This window comes from Podarcis gaigeae (assembly GCF_964106915.1).
Source record: "Podarcis gaigeae genome assembly, chromosome: 2".
Classification (NCBI taxonomy): domain Eukaryota; kingdom Metazoa; phylum Chordata; class Lepidosauria; order Squamata; family Lacertidae; genus Podarcis; species Podarcis gaigeae.
In genome coordinates, this window is record NC_139679.1 from 114,839,430 (window position 1) to 114,862,509 (window position 23,080).

Genomic DNA, 23,080 nt, shown 5'->3' on the forward strand with positions numbered 1-23,080 from the left:
CAGGGGGTCACGAAGAGTCGGACACGACTAAACGATTAAACAACAACACCACCTTCCCAGCTGTCAGTCACTGTGCATAGAATGCCAACTTTGCTTTGCCTAGCCTGTAACTTCTATTTTGTTACAGGCGCTGCAGAGTCTTTTTCTTTTCTTTTCTTGCTGCCATCTACTAATTGGAGCAAAAATTGACTTCTACAACTTGATGGCCGAACTGTTGCAGTGCACCTTATTTCATGGTGTTACCTACTGGAACACTTGACACTACAACACCCCCAAATTGTGGCTTTTTGTGGCACGTGCAAGGAATCCCGTCTTTGAATCAAGCAGGGGTTGTGTAAGCACAGGGACACAGGTGGCGCTGTGGTCTAAACTACCAAGTCTCCTGGGCTTGCAGATCAGAAGGTTGGCAGTTCAAATCCCTGCGACAGAGTGAGCTCTTGTTGCTCTGTCCCAGCTCCTGCCAACCTAGCACCAGGGCAAGTAGATAAATAGGTACTGCTGTGGTGGGAAGGTAAACAGTGTTTCTGTGTGCTCTGGTTTCCATGACGTTGTCCCATTGCACCAGAAGCGGTTTAGTCAAGACGCGGAAAGCTGTCTGTGGACAAATGTCGGCTCCCTCAGCCTGAAGTGAGATGAGCACCACAACCCCATACATTGGATGCTCGGGTTGCGAATGTGATCTGTGCGGGAAGCACGTCCACAACCCGCAGCACCGCGTCTGCGCACAAGTGGGTCACGATTCTGTGCACGTGCAAAGCGTGATTTAGCGATTCTGCACATGTGCAAGCGCCAAAACCCAGAAGAAACCCATTCCAGTACTTCCGAGCTCAGCACGGTGCGCAACCTGAAATCGCACAACCCGAAGCATTTGTAACCCAAGGTATGACTGTAATCGCCTTTGACTGGTCTTAACATTCCAGGGGTCCTTTACCTTTTACCATACTATAAGAACAATGGGTTGTATTCAGCTTAGCACTAAGGAAATTGTTCCATCAATGCAAGCAATTGAACTTGCCTGAGAGAAGGAGCTCCCGTCTGCTCCCCTTGCATCTTGTATTGGGGGTTCTACCAGCGCTTCATAGTTTTTTATAGGTGTTTTTTGTTTTGTTTTGCAGAGGGAAACATGGAAGCCTGAGAACTATCATTTAACTTGCAATTCCCAGCACCCTTAACAAACCAGTTTCTAGAATTGATTTAAATAGATTTAAATGGATGGTGTGTATTCAGCCTTTCACTGGCACATCTAGACCTGGGGAAGAGGCTGAGCAGTTTTGAATTGGAGACTATCTATGTAATTTTATCAAATTTATTCTTATTGTTTGTTTGCCATTTCGGATAAATGCTTCTGCTTGGTCCTATCTTCAGGCATGTGTGTGAAGATTGCTACTCAGAGATCCAGATTCGGGTTGTATGTTTTCCTGGCTGAAGGCTTCAGCCAGAGCGTAATATAGGAGAGAAAACAAGCCCAATTCAAATCAAGGGCTGTGAAGTCAGTACAGTGGTGCCTCGCAAGACGAAAATAATCCGTTCCACGATTCTCTTCGTCTAGCGGTTTTTTCGTCTTGTGAAGCAAGCCCGTTGACGGCTTAGCAGATTAGCGCTATTAGCGGATTAGCGCTATTAGTGGATTAGCGCTATTAGCGGCTTTTAGCGGCTTAGCGGATCAGGTGATAAGCGGTTTAGCGGCTTAGAAAAAGGGAGGGGAGGAAAAAAAGTCGGAAAAACTCGCAAGACATTTTGTCTTGCGAAGCAAGCCCATAGTGAAATTTGTTTCGCGAAGCGCCTCCAAAACTGAAAACCCTTTCGTCTAGCGGGTTTTCCGTCTTGCGGGGCACCACTGTAGTTAGGATTAGGTATGAACACGCGGCACTTTGTTCTTTCTTCGAAGCATTGTAACAGCTCAAAGGCACAATTCAAAGTGTTGGTCCTGACCTTCAAAGCTCTAAACGGCCTCGGCCCAGTATACCTGAAGGAGCTTCTCCACCCCCATCATTCAGCCCAGACACTGAGGTTTGGCTCCAAGGGCCTTTTGGCAGTTCCCTTATTGCAAGAAGTGAGGTTACAGGGAACCAGGCAGAGGGCCTTCTCAGTGGTGGCGCCTGCCCTGTGGAACGCCCTCCCACCAGATGTCAAGGAAATAAACAACTATCTGACTTTTAGAAGACCTCCGAAGGCAGCCCTGTTTAGGGAAGTTTTTAATGTTTGAAGAAGGTAACTCTCCAGTCGTCCCATGTCTGTTTCTTGAATAAAACAGCAGTTTTAGTCTGTTGCAACAAAAACACCACCAAGACATCTTAAAAGACTAACACTTTTATTCAGCCACAATGTGGATGTACATATCAAGAAGGGAGGGGGACATTGTCGTTACAAAAGGAATTACTCCGTCACATTAGTCTCCAGAACACATTTGGAAAGAAAAAAAGAAAGCTCCTGAGAAAATCCAGTTGGTGTGTGGTACACACCCAAATGGTAACATAAATAAAGTGAACCCTAGGCCAGTCTTTCTCTGTCTCTCTCTCAGCCTATCCTCCTTCACAGAGTTGTAACTATGAATTGGGTAGGGGAGAATAATGTACAATCCAATCCACCCAAGCGTTTTGAGGGAAGGGTGAGATATGAGAGAGGAAAGTGAAATAGGCTGAAATCATAAACATCTTTGCAAAGCCGTATTGAACAGGATTTTACCTCAGAGTAAGTGTGCTCTGAAAGCAGAATTGGGGATCCTGAAAGCCTGTCCTGTATAAAAACAATTCTGCGTTGCTTAGGATAAAGAGTTATTTTCAATTAGATTACGTCTCCTTTTTAAAGAAATAAATTGCCGAGGGAAATCTGGGAAAGGGCAGGCAAAGAAAAACAGACTCCGGTTTCAGTTAGTTCAGAGACTTTGACTAGAAGCTGGTCTGGGCCTTTGCAGAGCTATCGTAGGTGCTCTTGTCCAATAAAAAGTTTGACTTTAAAAAAAACAACAACCTGGACAGTAACACCAGAAAATCCTACGAGAGCAGACCTTTAGGAAATGAGGGCGATATACCCCTTATCAGACAGTCGAAAGAAGGGGAATGCATCTCGTCCTCCAAAATTGACATCTTTGAATTCAGTGAGCTCAGCTCCCGAATCGGCGTCATAAAACACTAGCTGTCCCACCCTGCAGTTAAGAACAACTCGGATCCTCTGGATCTCCTCACTGAAAGGCAGAGAGTGATCCCGGTAACATGAGGGGCAGGAGGCCCAATGTTCCCCATCCCACTTCCCAACTTGCCATATCTCATTTCTCTTTGGAGTTGAGGAACCATTCTTCTGGGAGACTCCCACAGCCCAGTCTCCTTCACTTCCCAAAAAGACCTGCCAGGTATATCTGCCCCCTCTGAGGGCCTGGGAGCCCATCACAAAAGGCCAGTCGTCATAGATTCTCTCAGGATTTGTGGACAGATCTGGATCTTTGCCTCCGTGTCTCACACTTTTGAAATCCCTTGACATGATGAGTTGGGGACTAGCCGTCTTTGGATCCAGTGTTATAGTTTCTGGAAGGATCGGGGTGGGGGAGGGAAAAATAAAAAGGATAATTATAGGCTTTGTTTCAACTTATGACTTTCTGACAGTAAGAGATGTTTGACAGTCGAACAGACTTCCTCAAGAGATGCTGGATTCCCTGCCCTTGGAGGTTTTTAAGCAGAGGTTTGATGGCCATCATGGGACGCAGGTGGCGCTGTGGGTTAAAGCCTCAGCACCTAGGACTTGCAGATCGAAAGGTCGGCGGTTCGAATCCCTGCGGCGGGGTGCGCTCCCGCTGCTCGGTCCCAGCGCCTGCCAACCTAGCAGTTCGAAAGCACCTCCGGGTGCAAGTAGATAAATAGGGACCGCTTACCAGCGGGAAGGTAAACGGCGTTTCCGTGTGCGGCTCTGGCTCGCCAGAGCAGCGATGTCACGCTGGCCACATGACCCGGAAGTGTCTCCAGACAGCGCTGGCCCCTGGCCTCTTGAGTGAGATGGGCGCACAACCCCAGAGTCTGTCAAGACTGGCCCGTACGGGCAGGGGTACCTTTACCTTTACCTTTTGATGGCCATCTGTCATGGATGATCTAGTTGAGATTCCTGCAATGCGGGGGGGGGGGGTTGGAATAAAGGACCCTCGGTTCACTTCCAGCTTTACATTTCTATGTTTCTATGTGTGCAAATCTGTTTACTATACATATATATGTGAACGACTAAATTATGCCTTGCCACATACTGGATATTTTGGGGAGGAAATCAGATGCTACCTAAAGGCTCAAAGTCACATTTCTCATGCTCTCTTGCTTCAGCCGCTTTTCTCTCAGCCCAGCTCTGATGCTGCAAGCGGAGCTGGGATGAGGGAAAATGCTAGAAAGTCTGTGAGGATGTGCTTGTGAAGAATCCATTAAGAGTGAGTGAAGTGCTGTTAGGAAATGGGAATTTTAAGTATGTGAGGGAAGGGAAAGAGAATGCAAAGGCTGGATCTATATACCTATAAAAACACTATGAAAAGAAACGTTATAAAAGCTCACAATGGAAATTCTTGGGATTTCAGCTCTATGGCACCATCTGGTGCCACACTGTTATAACGCATTTATAACATTGTAAGTTGATGAATGCAGATGAATCCAAAGAGAGAGACTCAAGTCTCAGGATTTATAGTTAGGTGTATGTGCTATAGCATATATTGGTCACCAAGATAACCTAATTCTTCTTCAGTGTCTTTTGATTAGTCCTTTTACAACAACTCTCGTTCCTCTGAGGTAAAAATCTGAGGTAAAATTTCAACAGAAACGTCTCTCAGTCAAGGAGTGACACTTGCCAGAAAGGAGTACAGCCAAGACTGCAAGTGACGGCCTCAGCAGGGCCCAGCCCTCACAATAAGCCCTTAGGTGGCTTTAAAAGAGGATTAGACAAATTTGTGGAATGAGTTTAGCAATGGCTACTAATCATTTTGGATCAAAAGTGCAATACCTCTGAGTACCATTGGCTAGACAACAAGAGCAGAAAATGGCTTTTGCCCTCATCTGTCATGTTGGTTTGTCTGTTAGCTTCGCAATATCTTAAGATATTGTAACCAAACTTTGCATTATTGTTCCCAAGATGAAGGAAGTTTTTATACAGTTGGATGCCATTTTGAACCAAAATGGAGGACAGAATCTTTCAAAACTGCACCAATGTTAAAAGCTGTCCTGATTTATTTGGTTTCGTAGAATTCCCAAGCAATGCAGTCTTAGAGAACTGGGCCAAAACAAACAAGATGTATTTTAACAGGGAGAAAGGTAAAGTATTGCACTTGGGCAAAAAAAAATGAGAGGCACAAATACAAGATGGGTGACACCTGGCTTGAGAGCAGTACATGTGAAAAGGATCTAGGAGTCTTGGCTGACCACAAACTTGACATGAGCCAACAGTGTGACGCGGCAGCTAAAAAAGCCAATGCAATTCTGGGCTGCATCAATAGGAGTATAGCATCTAGATCAATGGAGGTAATAGTGCCACTGTATTCTGCTCTGGTCAGACCTCACCTGGAGTACTGTGTCCAGTTCTGGGCACCACAGTTCAAGAAGGACACTGACAAACTGGAACGTGTCCAGAGGAGGGCAACCAAAATGGTCAAAGGCCTGGAAACGATGCCTTATGAGGAACGGCTAAGGGAGCTGGGCATGTTTAGCCTGGAGAAGAGCAGGTTAAGGGGTGATATGATAGCCATGTTCAAATATATAAAAGGATGTCACATAGAGGAGGGAGAAAGGTTGTTTTCTGCTGCTCCAGGGAAGCGGACACGGAGCAATGGATCCAAACTGCAGGAAAGAAGATTCCACCTAAACAGTAGGAGGAACTTCCTGGCAGTAAGAGCTGTTTGACAGTGGAATTTGCTGCCAAGGAGTGTGGTGGAGTCTCCTTCTTTGGAGGTCTTTAAGCAGAGGCTTGACAGCCATATGTCAGGAGTGCTCTGATGGTGTTTCCTGCTTGGCAGGGGGTTGGACTCGATGGCCCTTGTGGTCTCTTCCAACTCTATGATTCTATGATTCTATGAGGCTGTCCTGTGTCCTGCGTGTGGACAACTTATGGGTTAATCTATTTAACATTCCTAAACTGGCAACCCCCATAAAACACAAATAACAACTTTCTGCAAAAAAACAAACAAAAACGTCCTATCCCTTCTGTGAATTTGGTCCTCCACCAGTCCCCAAAATTACCTGTGGCTGCATTAAATCCAGTTAGACCACCTGGAGGCCGGGATGGGGGGAGAGAAAAGAAAACAGAGATAAAATGTCACACAATTGTATTTGCTGCAAAAATATTTTTGAAAAAGATCTATCGCTCTCTTTAATAGATAAACTGAGTGCTTACGCTTGAGGCGCCACAGAAGATGGCCGGCAATACCATTGCTCCAGCTCCCACAAGGTAATTAGAGGCTGAGATGGGAGTAATCAACCTCCCAAATTCTTCCCGGTGTAAGGGAAGATGCATTCTCATGCCCGGATGCCCAATAAACCACCCCCAAGTTCGTAAAGAAGGAGGGGTGGGGGCACTGGATGAAAAGCCCCCGAGGGAGTTCAGATCTTGCTGTCCCTGCAAGCGCACCAAGTTCCATTTCTTAAGATGGAAAATTGGATTTAAGTTTTGAACATGCTTCAAGTGAGGAGGGGAAAATTAATCCAGTGTTTCCCAACCTTGGGCCTCCAGCTGTTTTTGAACTACAATTCCCATCATCCCTGACCACTGGTCTTGCTAGCTAGGGATGATGGGAGTTGTAGTCCAAAAACAGCTGGAGGCCCAAGGTTGGGAAACACTGAATTAATCTGCCAATTAAGCCAGGAAGAAAAAATAACATCTAAGAATAGCATCTAAGTCGGTATGTTGGAACGGAATGAAAAAAAAGCTTTTTTAAAAAAATAATTCTGCTGCCTCCCCATCGCTCACCCAGGTCCAAGGAGCATCCTACCCATGTAAATTATGCTGGGGTGGGAGAAAGCACGGTTGCTAGGTCTAAAGGGCAGCTCTGGGAGGAACACTCCTGCTAGAAATCTCTCCCCCCCCCCCGAAGTTGTTGGACTACTACTCACACAAGCCTCAGCCAGTCAGCCAGGCCAATGGTCAGGGATAATAGGAGTTGTAGTCCAGCAACACAGGTAGGTGTGTGTGTGTGTGTGTGTGTGGATACACAGGTCCCAACCACTATGCGTGAGGAAAGGACGCTTCCACATTTCTTTCCAGAAGCCCCACGCTAACCTAGAGCTTTTCACACCAACATCTGCAAGGTCATTTAGATCATCTGGAAGTTGTACTTATGCCACCAACATCTTCAGAATATCATAGGGCAGGGGTGCCCAAGCTTTTTTTAAAGTGGGCCAGATTAGATGAAGTGAACACGCGTGAGGGCCGGACAAACCTGTTGACCTTTTTGGGATTGAAGTTGAGCTTTTTTTCTAGGATTGATGCTGTTGAACTTTTTACCCCAGGAAATAAACTGCCGCAGTGGCCAGATTAAACCCAAAGGCCCCCAAAACGGACTTTGAACGTGCCTGTCATAGGGTGATGACCCTGACACGGACATTTTCTGTCGCTGCCTCTATATTATGGAATGCCCTTCCTCTGCCGTAGATGAAGCAGGAATCATCAATTGCTTCAGACATCTTGTAAAGATTTGCTTTTCCTGATGCATAACATCAGACCCCGTTTTATGTGTTTGAGAAATCTGAATTCCTGTTTTATTTGTGTGGGATTCAATGCTAGTCTCACCCAGAGTAGACCCATTAAGGTTAATAGACATGACCAACTTAGTTTCATTGATTTCAGTGGGTCTGTTTCAAGCAGGCCCTAGTCAGATATATACTTTCATGCTACTGTTTTATTGGGTTTTGACTGTACTATTGTTTTAATGATACTGTTTGTTTTTCTATTTTGCACTGATTTAAGAGATTTCAAAAATACCAGGTGGTTTAAAATAAAAATAATATCCAGTATAGAATCCTTGCAGCTATTCGTTAATACAATTGCAGAGAACCTCCAACCAGTGGACCTTATTAGGCCTGCTGGGTTTGGCACTTAGCAAAACAGCATTGTGTGACATCAGCCACAAAAAAAACTCAAACACAATTCATGCCAAACCTGCTGCAGCTCAGCAGTTAAGTCAGCCAACCTCAAATGATATCACAAGATTGACAGGTGGCCGGCCTCTCCCACTTTTGGTTCCAGCCCCTGTGGCAAGATCCAATGCCCAACCCCTGTTTTCATACCCCTTAGCTCCTGCACGATACTATTCAGACAGATATTTCTATCACGAAATTCCTCAATCCTCCACTTCAGCACGGTGTAGAAAAAGAACGGATTCTCAAATTGCTTCTTCTTATCATATCTGGAAAGAAAACAGTATTACCCCTTCATTGATGCAATTCAGAATCCCTAAGGAAAGCACAAGAAAGGCTTGGAATACAGTGGAATGGCAGAAAGCCTCACGTCTAAGCCTGAAACTTCCTTCTGAGTCCTATTTCTCAGGAATGAGAAAAGCCATTTCAACAAAGCACCCCCAATCCCCACCCTTTTCAAGATGACCCAGAAGGATAACATGGTAACAAAAGCCACCTGAGAGATCCAATAGGTTCTTTTTTTTAATGTATTTTTATTAAAGATTTTCTTGATTTACGAAAGTATGTGCAATGTCTCTCTCTCTCTCTTATTCCCCCCCCCCCATGTAACCTTTTTTACAAATCGGTTTCATTTGTTGAGACATTAGGAAGTAAAGGAGGAAAGAGGTGGGGCGGAGATGAGTGGGGGTGGGGTCGGGTGGCGATGTTTCTATTTTACTTAATATATGTGGGGTTTGTTGGGATTCAGAACTTACAGGGTTAAGATGTTCTGAGTGACGCCTCACATTCTGACGTCAGGTTTGGAAGGTGGGAGGAGTTTTTCCTTACTTGTCTCTGTGTCTTCGAGAGAGACAGCAGCTATAGCCATGAGTGCTAGAAGTCCGGGAGTGTCTGTCTGAGACATGTCGTTTTGTAAATATTCTGCTGCAATAAAGGACTGATAAATAAACACACAAATGCTTGGTGTGTTTGCATGGATCTGAAGCAACAGTTTTCCGCTGTGTTTTACTCTGCAAGGCGAAAACGGAGAGACGCAGCTTGGCGCAGCTTGGCTGAGGAGCGTGCCGGACCGCTATAAACTGCACCTAATTGGGGTCGTAAACCAATTAGTCAAGCTTAATTATCTAACAGGGTTTTGTGTCAGCATTGCTTGTGCAGGTTCTCTGTTGTTCACTTGTGTTCCTTTGGTGGTCTTTGTTTTCATGTGAGAGTGGGGTGGGTGGGTGCTTTGGATCAGGTTAGCCATATTGATTTGTATGCTTTTGGTGGATTATTGTCATTGTCCTGTTGGGCTGTGTATGTGATAAAGGGGAGCCATACCGGGGTGAAGGCGCCTTATTCTATTTGCCCTGTGTCGGTTTCAGTTTATTGGTTAATTTTTCTAGTAGGGCTGTTTCCCATACTATTTGGTACCATTGGTCCATGCTTACTCCTGACAGGTCTCTCCAGTGTCTGGTTATGGTGTTTCTGGCTGCTGAAAGTTGTTGGGTTATGAGTTCTTTGTGGTGTAAGTGGGCATTATTGTCTTGGAAGATGTTTAGTAGGGCCAGTTCTGGGGTGGTTTCTAATACTTGCTTGGTTATTTTACATATTTCTCGTATGGCTGTTGTCCAGAATAGTTGGATTTGGGGGCACTCCCACCACATGTGGAGGTATGTGCCTGTGGAGGTGCACCCTCTCCAGCATTTTGGTGAGGTTCCTGGGCGTATTAGTGCTAGTTTTCTTGGTGAGAACCTACAGGTTCTAAGGCCAAGAGAGCAGGCTGAAAGTCAAAATGGAAGGGATCTAGATCAGCCGCAATCATTTTGCACTGGTCCCCATCCACCCACTAGTGAAGATCATCCACAACTAAGGCAACAAAAGCAGTTTCTGTTCCAAAGCCAGACTGAAAGGAGAAGGAATCTAAATAAAGTGCATGCAAAAGACTCTTGGAGATTGATTTAATGTGAGCAGAAAGAGAAGAAAGATGAACACGACACCCAGACTACCATCAGCTGCAGTGCTTTTTTTCTAAAATAATGTTTAGAAGTACTCTCATTTTCCTACTCATATTGAAATACTGCCCCTCAAATGACGCCAAACTTAGATTCACAAAATGTTTAGAGATATGCGTTCCTCTGCACCCCCCCAGGGAAAAAAACCATTGATCAGCTGTATTAATAAATGGGGGTGGGGTAAAATTCAACAAATAACTAGAAAGCCTTTCTTAAGGCAGGTAAAAAATAAAATAAAATAAAAAACCCCAAGCAAGTGGAAACAGAAGAAAACTATTAGAAACAGGAATGCTGTACAAGGATGAAAAGTGCAATGTGTGAACAAGAAATTAGTGAGATCCACTTACCTCTGCAATATGCTTTTAGCTTCCTACAGAAAGGAGAGAGAAAGAACAGAGATTTCAATGTACTATAAAGACTCCTTCAGGCTCTGTACGGAGCCAAAGTACAGCATTACCTTATTTAAAGGTAAAGGTAAAGGTACCCCTGCCCGTACGGGCCAGTCTTGACAGACTCTGGGGTTGTGCGCCCATCTCACTTAAGAGGCCAGGGGCCAGCGCTGTCCGGAGACACCTCTGGGTCACGTGGCCAGCGTGACAAGCTGCATCTGGCGAGCCAGAGCTGCACACAGAAACGCCGTTTACCTTCCCGCTGGTAAGCGGTCCCTATTTATCTACTTGCACCCGGAGGTGCTTTCGAACTGCTAGGTTGGCAGGCGCTGGGACCGAGCAGCGGGAGTGCACCCCGCCGCAGGGATTCGAACCGCCGACCTTTCAATCGGCAAGTCCTAGGCGCTGAGGCTTTAACCCACAGCGCCACCTGCGTCCCACATTACCTTATTTAAGCAGATCTAATATGCCATCTAATCAAATGTGCACCTCAATTTTCAAAACCTTGAAACCCAAAAAGTATTTGCTGGTGCCATCAAATCTAATGCGCATCCTAATTTTTGCGACGTAATTTGGCCAAAAAAGGTGCGCATTGCATTTGAGTAGATACGGTATATAAAGTAAGAATAATATTAAAAACATAAGTCTCCAGCCCTGAAACAGGACATCAGTAGAGTCCTGCTGGATCAGACTGAGGGTTCATCCTCCTGTTCTCAACATGAGGTTGGCAGATACCCACAAGCAGGGAATGATTGCAAAAAATACCCTACTTAGGAGGGCATTAGGAGCACACACATGACCACAGAATTAAAAAAAAAAATACAAACCTATTCTATCAGACTGATCCACAGTGAAGTGAAATTAGACATTTATCTGGGATGTTGTATGCTACAAACCTCATAAACAACAATCATAAAATTGGGCTCCTTCATATGGTATATACAAATGGAGAAATGCCAAAATATGGAGTTTACTTTCCCCTTGGATAGTTTGTTTCTACTCTTCCTACCTGAAGGAATTCAATTTCTGGCTTCTGAGACACTTCTTCCATATCCTGAATGAAACCTCCAAGACTTGCCAATTCTTCAGAGAACCTGAGCAGGCAACTTTTCTTTATCACTGCAAGACACTTCTCCACGTTTACCATATCCTGCAGAAGAAGCTTCTCTTGATCTCTCAGAGACTGGCATAATTTCCCAAACTCTGCCACTATTTTCCCCTTCTCTTCTTTCATTAGCTCCTGCAACAAGCAGAATAGAAAGAGCAGAAAATCAGGCCAGCATAATCCATGTTTGCACCATCAAGAGAGATAGGATTTCATACCAAGGGAATAAAAAATGGCATCAACATCCAGCAGAGAATAATTTCCTAAAAACATTTAAGAGTCTATCATTAAGATATCACTCTCCATGTTTCTGTGAAATATTCTTATACTGTATTTTTCGCTCTATAGGACGCACTTTTTCCCCTTCAAAAATGAAGGGGAAATGTGTGTGCGTCCTATGGAGCGAAGACGCCATAGCCCCGCGACCCTCTCCCAGCTGCAGAGGTGACGCACGACTATGGCAGCAGCCTCTCCGCTGTGCGCCTGTCCCCTGCTCCCCGACCTGCTCTTTGGGGCTTCCCCCCGCCAGCCCCAAAGAGCAGGTCGAAAGGAACCTGAAGCCTGGAGAGCGAGAGGGGTCAGTGCACACCGACCCCTCTCGCTCTCCAGGCTTCCAAGGTAGCCGCCTGAAGGCGACTGAACGCACCCAGCGCTGAAGGGGCGCTGGGCAGAGAGGGGGAGAATTTTTTTCCTTGTTCTCCCCCCTCTAAAACAAGGTGCGTCCTATTGTCCAGTGCGTCCTATGGTGCGAAAAATACGGTAATTTCTAAAAGAAACCAAGTAATGCTGAGGATCTGGGACACCTCATGGCTTTTAACCATCTTGTTGGTTCCATTACTTGCTCAGTTCTAACAAATAGTGGTCTCTGGGCTCCTCTGGGCTTACAAGCAGATCCTGGCTTTCATTTTCCAAGTTCTCTGTATACTGCAGAATGGTTTCTCTCCCCTCCTTCAGAACTTCTAGGCAGCGAAAAATCCGATCCTGCCAATAATAATAATAATAATAATAATAATAATAATAATTGTTATGTACTGAAGTTCTCACCCTGGGCCAGCAGGGGGATACTGTAGATAGTTATGCAAATAAGGGATCGAAAGTGACGTTCACTGATTGGATAGTTTTAGAAAATTGTTACAGTTACATTGTACTGGAGCTCTATATAAGCAAGCTGACTGAGCCCTTCAGTTCAGTTCTGGCCTGTGAATAAACAAGAGCTGTTTGAAGAATCGCTGTGTCATCTGATATGTTCACCCACAACTTAACAACAATAATAATAATAATTTTATTTATACCCCGCCCTCCCCGGCCAAGACCGGGCTCAGGGCGGCTAACACTGAATATAAATATAGTAAAAACATTTTTTTAAAAAACCAAAAAACACACAAAACAACAGTTGATTAAAATGTATAAGTTAAAATACAGTTTAAAATGCAGCTTAAAATGCAGCCTCGTTTTAGTGGTAGCCTTTATATCAAAGCCATAAGGGGAGAAAACATCAAATATTAACCGGGGCCAACTATCCATGCTGGTCCTACATGGGCCAGCAAAAAGAGCTGAGGGAAAATTTATATACAAATCCCATATAAGGGGTCCCATAAAAAAAGAGAGAGAGGGGCGGGGGTTAGACTGAGTCCAGCCCAAAGGCCAGGCGGAACAGCTCCGTCTTGCAGGCCCTGCGGAAATACCAGGAGAGGCGGTCCTGTAGGTACGAGGGCAGAAGTTCAAAGAAGTTCAAAATTTGTTGACTTTGAGAGATTTACACACACACCAAAAACTTATTTGACAGAGAGAGAAAATAAATAGTGATAACCATGCTCCTGTTCATGTGGCAGGGCCTGTAAGAAGGACTCCCTGAGTCCCAGCTTCCCTGACCGTCAATGCCCATACAGTATAGAATCATACAATTGTCAAGTTAGAAGGGACCCAACCTCAGCCCCCTACAATGCAGGAACCACAGCTACAGAATCCGTAAAAAAATATAAATGCTTAGTACATGCTGGAATTCTTATGTTAACAGTTTGTAGAACCTTCATTTTAAAAATTTAAACAATACCAAGTCTAGCATATGACACTGAGTTGACGTGTATTTACAGGTCTCCCCCCAAAAAAATGATTCACACACACATACCTCAAAAAAAGTTGAAATTGTTTAAATTTAATATTTAAACCATATTACTTGGCTTTATTACTACTACTAGTAGTAGTGGTAATAGTAATAGCTAATCAGATGTTTAGATTAGACCGCACTGATCTTTAGGAAAAGTTCAGATATTTTTAATGGAGGAAAAAAATAAATGAAACAGTCTGGTTTGCTAAATGCACGTCAAACAACATTGGAGTAGTTCACACGAAGCACAGAGCAAAGGCAGAGGGGCCTACTGAGATGCAGTGGCATAGGAAGGGGGTGTGGTAGGTGCAGGCTGCCCCAGGTGTCATCACTGAGGGGGCTGACAAAAAGGCAAAAAATGTCTTTTTAAAATAAATAGATAAAAATTGGGCTCATGACACTTTAAAAAATAATAGCAACTGCGGAAAACACAAGAAGTACCAATGGTGGAAGATTGGCAGATGAAGATGATGGATTTTTCGGCACTAGCCAACCTGACTGGAAGAGTCCATGACCAGAAGGAGGAGGAGTACCAGGAAGAGTGGATGAAATTTAAAGACTATTCAGTTAAATATGTTAAGTTAAATTAATTGGAAAAACTTGCAAACACCGGATAGGCTTAGGATTTAAATATATAATGTGATGAATTAATATTTTTAATATTGAAATGGAAAGAAAGATGTTAAGTGATCAAGTTATTTTTTTTTAAGAATACTGGATTTGGAAAACCGTTAAAATAATATACATTGAAATTCAACCGGGGGACACGAGGAAGTCATTTAAAAATGTAAATAAGTTTGATTTAATACCGTGGTGATTTATGTTTGTTTGTTTGTTTGTTTGTTTAAAAAATCTTTTTGGAAAATTAATTTTAAAAATTGAAGAAAAAAATAATAACTGCACCCACTGCATCCCCTTTTCTACGCCACTGGTAGCTAGGTGAGGCTGGCGGCACTGGGCGCCACACCGCAGGGCCTGCAGCGTGCCTGAGCCACGCGTCTTTCCTGAGGGGAAGGCAGCAGGCTGACTTCCTGCAAGCTCCACGCTGCTTTTTTGAGCAGCGCGGAGCTTGCATCTGCCCACCGCCTCAGCCACCCTACAGCTGAGGGGGAGGCTGCCGAGAGGCTCCTTGCAGCGTGCCCTGCCTTGGCTTGCCCCGCCCCCATGGGCAGCTCGCCCCGCCACCAGCTGCAGGACACGCACACCGCGCCGGGCACCCAAATGACTAGCTACGCCACTGCTGAGGCATGTGCCCAGTGTTGGGGAAATTTAGCCCAAAAGGCTGCCATCCCCAAAACGTCATATGCAACGCGATATATAATAGCGCCGGCACTGGGAAAGTCTCCCTGGCACAGAAATTGCACAGACAGACAGCAACATTCTCCTGAATGGCTGGGGAGTCTGGAGGAGAGGCCTTAATACACAAACAGCTTTGTATGGGAGCACATATTTCTCCATACAATTGTGTCTGCAAAGTCACCACACACACCTGGGATCAAATATAAAGCCTTCCCACAAGGAGAGTCTGAATTCTCACCGCCCTTGAACCCTGGGCCTGGATATTTCTGAGAATGTAGCATTGGTTATATGCCCAAATTGTATCAAATGTCGTATTCTTACCTTGTATTCTTCAACAGCCTGGTCTATGGGAACCACAGCTTTGCATGGGTGCTGTTGTGTGGCGTCACACAGAAGGCAGAAGAAGATTTCGTGATCCTTGCAAAACAAATTCATGGGCGCCTTGTGCGTCACACATTTTGGCCCCTCTAGGCCCATGGAATTCAGCTGCTGAGCAATTTCAACAATGCTTGCTAGAGACCTGTTTGATTTGAAATCCCGCCCGACGGCTGCTCGGCACTGTGGGCACCGGGTTTCTGTGCCAGCCTCCTTCCAGCATGTAGAGATGCACCCTTGGCAGAAGTTGTGTCCGCAGTCTAGAGTCACAGGATCTGCAAAGTAGGCCAGGCAGACAGGACAAGTGGCTTCAAACCGAAGCCTCTTTCTGGGTGTCTCAGCCATAGCTTCACTACTGCAGTGCAACACAAAGGGAATGGAGTTCTTTTCTCCTGCACTCAGAAGCAGCCCCAATGGGGAAAGAGCTCAAAAGGCCAGTATCTCTGCCCTGGAAAGAAACAGCAGCAAGAGAGTCAGGTTAGTATTATGCACCCCAATAAAGGAAAACATCACTCAACTGCTTATTCACAACCAGCCACAGAGGCCGATTCCCACTTTGATACCCCTCTTGACCACTCCTCTTTATTCAACTTTGATTTGTGTTTTAGGGAGAATGACAAACCTAGACAGCATCTGAAAAAGCAGAGACATCACCTTGCCAACAAACGTCCGTCTAGTTAAAGCTATGGTTTCCCAGTAGTGATGTATGGAAGTGAGAGCTGGACCATAAAGAAGGCTGATTGATGAAGAATTGATGCTTTTGAATTATGGTGCTGGAGGAGACTCTTGAGAATCCCATGGACTGCAAGAAGATCAAACCTCTCAATTTTTAAGGAAATCAGCCCTGAGTGCTCACTGGAAGGACAGATCCTGAAGCTGAGGCTCCAATACTTTGGCCACCTCATGAGAAGAGAAGACTCCCTGGAAAAGACCCTGGTGTTGGGAAAGATGGAGGGCACAAGGAGAAGGGGACGACAGAGGATGAGATGGTTGGACAGTGTTCTTGAAGCTACCAGCATGAGTTGGACCAAACTGCGGGAGGCAGTGGAAGACAGGAGTGCCTGGCGTGCTCTGGTCTATGGGGTCATGAAGAGTCAGACACAACTAAACAACAACAGATAACAGTGGATTGTTGATGTAATTACAATTTAGTTTGTTGTACTCATGCTTTGTGTGCAGTGTAAACATAAAAGCTGTGAAGGCAAAGAAAGCAACTAAGACCCATTTGGGAATGCTATCCTCCACAGTAATACACATAAAGCCTGCTTTTTCCCAACCTTGCTCCTTGTTATTTATTCTTATAGTAGGAGACAGGCTGAAACTCTAGAAAGAGTAGCCTTACTTGTCTATTGCAGTTTTTTAAAAAGTTATCACATGGAATATGAAAGGCGTGAGATATTTATTTTGCCAGAAACTTTAGTGCATCTTGGTGGACATTACATACAATGAGAAGGTGTAGCAATGCAAGAGATAAAGGCATCACAATGCCATGCAGATGGGGGCCTGACAAATAAATGGAACTACTGCCCCAACTGGTGATGAGCTGGCAAAGCAAGACAAATACCATGCAAAGAGGGGAAATTACTTTTGGTAGTGAGCTAGCCACTCTGATGGTTTCTTTCTTTCTTTCTTTCTTTCTTTCTTTCTTTCTTTCTTCCTGTGCCAAATAGTTTTTAATGGTTATCCAAATTTTAACCAATCAATACATCAAATTTGATACATTTTCCCCAGATAAGTTGACTTCCCGCTCTTCTTCCTAGCTGTGTCCCTAAAGGTAAAGGGACCCCTGACCATTAGGTCCAGTCGCAGACGACTCTGGGGTTGCGACGCTCATCTCAAGGGAGCTGGTGTACAGCTTCCAGGTCATGTGGCCAGCATGACTAAGCCGCTTCTGGCGAACCAGAGCAGCGAACGGAAATGCCGTTTACCTTCTTGCCAGAGTGGTACCTATTTATCTACTTGCACTTTGACGTGCTTTCGAACTGCTAGGTTGGCAGGAGCAGGGACCGAGCAACGGGGGCTCACCCCGCCGCGGGGATTCGAACCGCCGACCATGCGATCAGCAAGTCCTAGGCTTTGTGGTTTAACCCACAGCACCACCCACGTCCCTACTTCCCCCAATTTACTGCCTTATATTAGAAATTTATATTCCAATTCACATTTCAACCCTTATATCTAATCCTAAATTGCACGTTTTCCTATTTGATTCTTTTTTCTTCTCCCTTTCCTCTTCTCCCTCAGCTGTCTAGTTTTCAATTCCCGCTTGCATACTTAACAATATCTTATTCCCTTACACAGCAAAACAAATGAGGTCTCCCAGCGCCACTCTGATGGTATCAACCCTGCATACTCCAGTTCAAGAGGTTTGCATGGGATGTTCTCTTTGGAACACTATTGAATGAATGAATGAATGAATGAATGAAGGCTACTTTTCAATCCTGTTACTGAATAGCAAGGCTCTCCCACTGGTTTCTGAATGTTGCCATTACCAATAGTTGGCTTGTGTCCAGAACCTGCCTTATGTAAAATGGCAATAGAGTATCTGGAGAGCCCAGGTGAAAAGTAATCCAGCATCCTTACCCCCCCCCCCGAGTGTTCAGCTGGATTCCTTTAGGAATCCCACAAGCATGACTTGAAGACTGTAGCCCTTTCTGGATCTTGCCCTTAAGCAATTGGTATTCAGTGGCATACTGCCTCTGAACTTTATATATCGCTTATGGCCAAAATAGGCTACTAAGCCTCGGTCCAGTATACCTGAAGGAGCATCTCCACCCCCATTGTTCCGCCCGGACACTGAGGTCCAGCTCCAAGGGCCTTCTGGTGGTTTCCTCGCTGTGAGAAGCCAAATTACAGGGAACCAGGCAGAGGGCCTTCTCAGTAGTGGCACCTGCCCTGTGGAACGCCCTCCCACCAGATATCAAAAAGAAAAACAACTACCAGGCTTTTAGAAGGCATCTGAAAGCAGCCCTGTTTAGGGAAGCTTTTAATATTTGACGCACTCTTGTATTTTAATATTTTGTTGGAAGCTGCACAGAGTGGCTGGGGAAACCCAGCCAGATGGGTGGGGTATAAATAATAAATTTATTATTATTATCATCATCATCACCACCACCATAGTACAAAAATGAGTTATACAAACAGTAAAAGATAAACATCCATAAGGAGTATGCACAATAAAACAATCCCAGTGACCAAGAAGGATCTCTATCACCCTCATAAATAATCCTGTTGATGGAATTATTCTAAAGGAATGTGGTCAGTGGCTTTGATAAGGAATGCACCCTAGTGACCATCATATCTTGGGGCAGCAAATTCCACATATTCATTATGTGTTTTGTCAAAGGGTACTGCTTTTCCTCTGGTGGGAATCTATTGCTAAAATGTCATTGGGTGACAATAGTTCTGTTGGTGCAATATATACCAGTATACAGTGGCGTAGCGTGGGGGGTGCAGGGGGGGCCGGCCGCAACATCTGGGGGTTAGGGTTAGGGGGCACAAATCCACGGGTTAGGGGGCGCAAATTACTTGCCTTGCCCCGGGTGCTGACAACCCACGCTACGCCACTGCCGGTATATACACACATACATACACAACGTATGAGAATTCCTGAATGCCAAGATCCAGGTTTGGGGCAAGTACTCTTTGGCAAAAGAAGCCCAGTAGAAAAGTCACAAAATAAATTGAAAAGCATGGAAATATAGGTTGATGGCCCTTTAAAATATGCCCTTCCGAATGATATAAAGGATTTGGGAATAACCGACTGTTAATTGGTGAAAGGAGGAAAAGTAAAGTTACATTATATTAAGACAATTTACAGGACAAAAATTTTAAAAGAGGGAAAGGATTTGCTGAAATGGATAATTGACCTAGAATACAAAAAAGGGAGGTGTGAGGAGGTCAAGGAAATAAGCTAATGAAAGATTAGTAGTGAGGAAATCAGATGCATTTTTCTTTGTGTTTTTGTTTTTTTTTAATGGGTTTTATTTCTCTTTTTTGTTTTTTTCTATATTGTGATGTGTTGTTTTGTTTTTGTTTAATGTGGTATTTTTACTTTTTCTTTCTGTAATTCTTGAAACTTCAAGCGAGTCAAAATTTCCCTCTTCCCTCAGCATAGGAAAAGACCACATGCCTGGCAAGGTAAAAAATGGTTGGACAAAATGAGAGGAAGGATTCGAAACCTGCGGGACCAGAGATTTACAGAAGATTGGAAGAAGTATATGAATTATTTGAAGAGCAACTGTAATCAACAAATTACGCTAGTAGGACTACAAGAGGTTTTGTCAGGAGAAATATACGAAGTGTTACAAAGTAGAAAAAGATAGAGATATCGGTTATGAGTTTGAAATGTAATAGGGAAGATAAGAAATGCATACAGAGATTAGATTGGAAAATTTTGATGGAAGTCAAAAATTTGAATAAGATGTAAAAGTATGTTTAATTACTGTTGAGAATGATATGTTAAAAAAAATAAAAAATTATATATATATAGTTTAAAAAATGGTTTACTTACAAACTCTCCAGAGGTCACAAACATGTGCTTCAGAAAAGTTGCACAGGGAGTAAAATCTAGTTTAGTTACAAAGTGGTGAAAGTTTCTACTTTTTTTGGAATAGGAACACAACAGTGGCTGGTGAGAGCCATGTGGCTGCTGATCTTGAGCAACCAGCTATAACCTCTGTACATACTAAGCTTCTCAGGCGGGGGTGGGGTGGGGACAATTGGCAAGATTGCCTATTTCCTCCCAAGGTAAGGGGAAGTGACACAGCTAACCCTGTCAGGACCGCTTACTGTGGAATTAAACCCTTCACACATTAGTTTGACATAAGCATGTTGGTTAAATGAAGCTGGTTATTCCACAAGTTCTAGTATAGCACCTAGAGAAGACTGCACACAATACTACATGGAGCTGGCTCCCTTCACAGGGAGCCATTCTCCCCTGCCCTCTACATAAAAAAAAGGTAAAGGACCCCTGACAGTTAAGTCCAGTCACAAATGACTCTGGGGTTGTGATGCTCATCTCGCTTTACTGGGCGAGGGAGCCGACATTTGTCCGCAGACAGTTTTTCCCGGTCATGTGGCCAGCATGACTAAGCTGCTTCTGGCAAAACCAGAGCAGTGCACGCAAACACCATTTACCTTCCCACTGCAGTGGTACCTATTTATCTACTTGCACTAGTGTGCTTTCGAACTGCTAGGTTGGCAGGAGCTGGGACCGAACAACGGGAGCTCACTCCACCGCAGGGATTCGAACAGCCGACCTTCCGATCGGCAAGTCCAAGGCTCAGTGGTTTACATTAAAAACTTTTACAAATAGTTCACTGGATGATTTTTCTTGTTCCCTTCCTCCCAGGTCTCTGCCTGTTTGCCTTCTGAACTTGGAGGGCAATTTATTTAAAAGCAGAAGGAAAACCTCATAGAACCTCCATTTTATGCAAGCAAAGTAAAAATGCTATCCAGACACAACAGGCTTCAGATTTGGAGAAATCTATAAATAAATAAATCAAATCTGAATTTCCAATTTTACCTAATGAGTTAAGTGGCATCTTCTGCCTATATATGCAAATGTAAGACTATTGTAATGTAAGACTTATGTAAGACTAAATGTAAGACTAATGTAAGAATAAATGTAAGACTATGTAAGACTATATATGCAAATGTATATATTTTCATTGTCCTCCCTGTTAGAAAAATACACTTGCTTTTGTTAATGCAGCCTTTAAATGGGCAGCGTTTAGGCCTTAAAGGTAAAGGTACCCCTGCCCGTACGGGCCAGTCTTGACAGACTCTGGGGTTGTGCGCCCATCTCACTTAAGAGGCCAGGGGCCAGCGCTGTCCGGAGACACTTCCGGGTCACGTGGCCAGCGTGACATCGCTGCTCTGGCGAGCCAAAGCCGCACACGGAAACGCCGTTTACCTTCCCGCTGGTAAGCGGTCCCTATTTATCTACTTGCACCCGGAGGTGCTTTCGAACTGCTAGGTTGGCAGGCGCTGGGACCGAGCAGCGGGAGCGCACCCCGCCGCAGGGATTCGAACCGCCGACCTTTCGATCGGCAAGTCCTAGGTGCTGAGGCTTTAACCCACAGCGCCACCTGCGTTTAGGCCTTAGCACTGTCCTAATCCGGTCCTGGGTGGGATGGGATTGAGCCCTGCCCCCCACTATCAAGGCCACCTTTTGCTCGCCCCCCCCCCCAAGCAGACTGGGGGAGGGAAGGAGTTGCATTGCAATCTAAAAGTAGGCATCCCATGAGTTGTGCATAAGGAAACTACGGTTTTATGAATGTCGGGCAAGAAAATAACGAGAAAAGTGAGGGTGGGGTGGGAGAATAAAATCTACGATTGCGATTAAACTGAATTAATTCGGTCTGATTTGCAATCGTTTGGAAAAATCAATAAAAATAATTGGGGTGAAATAGATGAGTCGAAACCGCATAGTAACACGCGGACATTGCTACAAGCCCAGGCAGCTCTTCTGCCGCAGCAAGCGAAGCCACCTGCAAAATAAAACGCGCGCTTCTTTGAGAATAACTCTCTTAATTGTTTTTTAACTCCACAAGGGAAAGAAAGATCGGGCTACAAACCAGTTCCCAATGCCTAGATTTCGTTTACCCCACGCTCCCCAACGACGGGCCAAAGCAGCGATTTTAACTGAACGGAGGGTCCGGGGACTCCTTTGGTTCAAGCGCCCGGATTCGGAGCAACTCCGGTTACTAGCAAGAGAAAGGAGAAACCGATGCAGCAGGAAACGGCCTAGGACTGAGGACAGGCAAACCAGAGAATCGGGTTTGAAAAGGAAACCCTTAAAAAAAAATGAGCATGAGGCAACTTTACTCCCAAAAAGAGGGCGGCACCCATTTAACTGGGGCTGCAACATTTGGGGTTGGATTTTTAACACACACACAACGTAGCCAGGATTTTTGTTGGGAGGGGGGCGCAAGACTTTTGTTACAGAACCTACGTGATTGGTCAGTTAAGTATTTCTATTGTTTTACTTGATGGGGGGTTGCCTCTCTGACCCCCCCCCCCCGCTACACCAATGACAACCCCCGCCCCCTCTAAAAACACCACGGACTGATACACACATTTATTTAGTTTCTGGAAGAGACCTTTTAACCACCACCTGCGTCGCCGCCCCAGTTTTCCTTTCTGCAGAACGATTTCCAGGAAGCGCGGGTCCCTCGCTTTTATATTGCAAGTGTGTTGGGATTTATTTATGCTTTTTGTTTTTAAAGCAGACGCCCGGGAGACACAGAGCAAGAAGCAATGAGAAAACTGCGGGCAGGAGAAAAGCGGCAGTAACGAACCAGAACCTAAGAAGAGCTTTGCTGGATTCAAAATACAGCACGCGCACACAAGCGCACGCCTAAACGAGCAATAAACTCCTACCGATTTAAGTGGCAACCGACTGAGCCTAAAAACGGAGTCCAGGAGGCGAATTCCCTTTACCTGCAAAAGCAGCTGTCCCAATCTGGCGGAGCAAAGGGGACTCCTTCGGTTCAAGCGCCCGGATCCGGAGCAACTCAGATTACGAGCAAGGAGGAGAAGCCGAAGGGAGAGAACTCAAAATCCCCGCCACGAAAAAAAAAAGATTCAGTAAATTACAGCAGCTGATAAATTGTGAATGGACAAACGTTCGGAGGCGGGGCGAACTGGCTCCGCGCTGCAGCCAATCAGCGGTGCTTAGAACGCCGCCTCGTGAACAGCTCCGCCTCCCTGTTCCATGTATG

General features: G+C 44.9%; 1 protein-coding gene across 3 annotated transcripts; it reads right to left on the reverse strand.

The window, feature by feature from the left end:
• Positions 1-2,294: 2,294 nt before the first annotated feature.
• LOC310837714 (zinc finger protein RFP-like) lies at positions 2,295-22,912 on the reverse strand. Of its 3 annotated transcripts, none has more exons than XM_083724728.1 (8): positions 22,740-22,912; positions 15,303-15,804; positions 12,461-12,556; positions 11,480-11,710; positions 10,429-10,451; positions 8,238-8,356; positions 6,195-6,224; positions 2,295-3,521 (listed from the first exon to the last, which is right to left on the reverse strand). In XM_083724728.1, the coding sequence occupies exons 2-8, from the start codon at positions 15,699-15,701 to the stop codon at positions 3,010-3,012; spliced, it is 1,410 nt and encodes a 469-aa protein (XP_083580854.1). In that variant the 5' UTR covers positions 15,702-15,804; positions 22,740-22,912; the 3' UTR covers positions 2,295-3,009. The 3 variants fall into 3 exon arrangements, with proteins under 3 accessions (XP_083580854.1, XP_083580855.1, XP_083580853.1); XM_083724729.1 differs by lacking the exon at positions 22,740-22,912 and adding an exon at positions 21,963-22,192; XM_083724727.1 differs by lacking the exon at positions 22,740-22,912 and adding an exon at positions 21,935-22,192.
• Positions 22,913-23,080: the final 168 nt, after the last annotated feature.

Excerpts from the sequence above, each read along its gene's own strand:
- LOC310837714 (XM_083724728.1), bottom strand. The coding sequence starts at position 15,701 with ATGGCTGAGACACCCAGAAAGAGGCTTCGGTTTGAAGCCACTTGTCCT. Across the intron at positions 11,711-12,460 it reads ATGAAAGCCAGGATCTGCTT|GAGCTAATGAAAGAAGAGAA; the intron begins GTAAGCCCAGAG and ends TGCTTGTTGCAG. Across the intron at positions 3,522-6,194 it reads TGGATTTAATGCAGCCACAG|AAACTATAACACTGGATCCA; the intron begins GTAATTTTGGGG and ends CGATCCTTCCAG.